The sequence below is a fragment of the Pterocles gutturalis genome, unplaced genomic scaffold (assembly GCF_000699245.1).
Source record: "Pterocles gutturalis isolate BGI_N339 unplaced genomic scaffold, ASM69924v1 scaffold34785, whole genome shotgun sequence".
Taxonomy (NCBI): domain Eukaryota; kingdom Metazoa; phylum Chordata; class Aves; order Pterocliformes; family Pteroclidae; genus Pterocles; species Pterocles gutturalis.
Genome location: NW_010139534.1, coordinates 29,805 through 31,359, shown reverse-complemented (window position 1 = coordinate 31,359; position 1,555 = coordinate 29,805). Strand labels below are relative to the sequence as shown.

The following is a 1,555-nucleotide window of genomic DNA, read 5'->3' as shown; positions in this document are numbered from 1 at the left end:
TTTTTTTTCTCATCAAAATTGTCATAAACCATCTCATTTAATCCCTTAGGAACAATTTTCAAAGTGCTTTTTGAATGAAATGGTTTACAAAAACACTTACTGTGTATCAATAAAGTTAATGAAATGCTGAAAAAGTGTGCGGGGGCAGTGGGGGGAGATGGGTAGGTAGAAGAGGGATCACATAAAATCTCATCTTCTTTAACACAGTGACGATATGTTAAAAAGGAAGATGGACAGAGCATCACTTAAATGCCTTTACAGCCAGGCTAAGGAGCTGCCAAAAGTTAACACTGACGTGAAGCATTACCGCTGTAAAGGAATATAATGCTTTTCACAGATGATCTACTGCTTCTTGCAATCCAAAGGTCAGAGGCAGTCAGATTAGCCAACTGGTTGGAATGAATTGTTGCATTTTCCCCATCTTACATGAACACTCGATAACTTTGGCTTGGCCCACAGTTGGGTAAACGGGATTGCCCTTATGCCAAAGATGCTGCTGTGCTTAGAATGAACCATTTCTGAAGAAAAAGTATAAAAATTCAAGAGGGGAGAGGGGAATTTGAAAAAACAACAACAACAACAACACAAACCCAAAACAACAACAACAACAACAACAACAAAAACCACCTGCTCTTCCAGCTGGCAAAATAAAGCATCTTCTTTCTTAGGTAGCAGCTACCACAGACAGCAAGAGTAAACAAAACTAACATACAGAGATCCAACAAACACTTCTGACTAATAACAGAGGTGACAGATCAGCAAATCTCTTCTGCATTCAAAATGGTTCAATTGCTTCAGGGATCTTTTCCCACTTTGCCCTAAACCCTTTATTCTATTGCTTTGCAATCTAGTCAAGCCATAAAATCGCACACACGATTCCTTTCTTAAATCTAAAAAAGGGGTGTATGCACTAGGTCATAATACACAGACGAGTATACTCTACTTTGTTCCCACAAATGCAGGCTTACATTTATCTAGCTACTTTGTATGCTTTTATAAGCATTTAATATCACTGATACATAATCAAATAGCAATTACCAAATATATTGTGGGATTCCCTTCTGTAGAACATCACAGGCACCAAATGCTTTTTTTTTTTTCATTATTCAGTTTTTGTTCTTTTTTTTTTTTAATTTTTTTGTTTTTTTTTTTTTTTTTTTTTTTTTTTTTTTTTTACCTAAAAGAGCTTTAAATATGTTCTATGTGGGTATTTTCTATGGGGGGGCAAATTTAAAAAAAAAAAAAAAAAAAAAAGATTTCACTCTAAAAATAATAACAAAAATAAAGGGGCTGGGGGAGCAAGCGTGACTTTCTGTGCCGATGTCCTCACAGGTTGATATCTCTCACATCTGTGGGAGTGCTGGCCTGGTCCAGTTCGTCCACCGTCTTAGAAGGATTGCTTTGCTGTTGCTGCTGCCGGACTTGCCTAAGGCTGTTTACTAGCACCGCTTCGATCTGTTCTTGACAAGCTTTAAGGCAGTCCTAGAGGACAGAAAGCAAATTCAACTGTTAATGGAGATGGATAGGGTTTTGTTCCTTACTGAGACAGTAGAAG

General features: G+C 37.4%; 1 protein-coding gene across 1 annotated transcript in view; it reads right to left on the bottom strand.

Annotated features, from left to right (window-relative positions):
• Positions 1-1,326: 1,326 nt before the first annotated feature.
• Positions 1,327-1,555, bottom strand: part of LOC104469033 (G1/S-specific cyclin-D2) — a gene marked incomplete at its 5' end in the record, with an annotated part of 28,018 nt that continues 27,789 nt past the window's right edge. The window contains one exon of the mRNA XM_010083365.1: positions 1,327-1,482. Within this exon, the coding sequence (XP_010081667.1) occupies positions 1,327-1,482 (156 nt within the window). The remainder of the gene's footprint in view (positions 1,483-1,555) is intronic.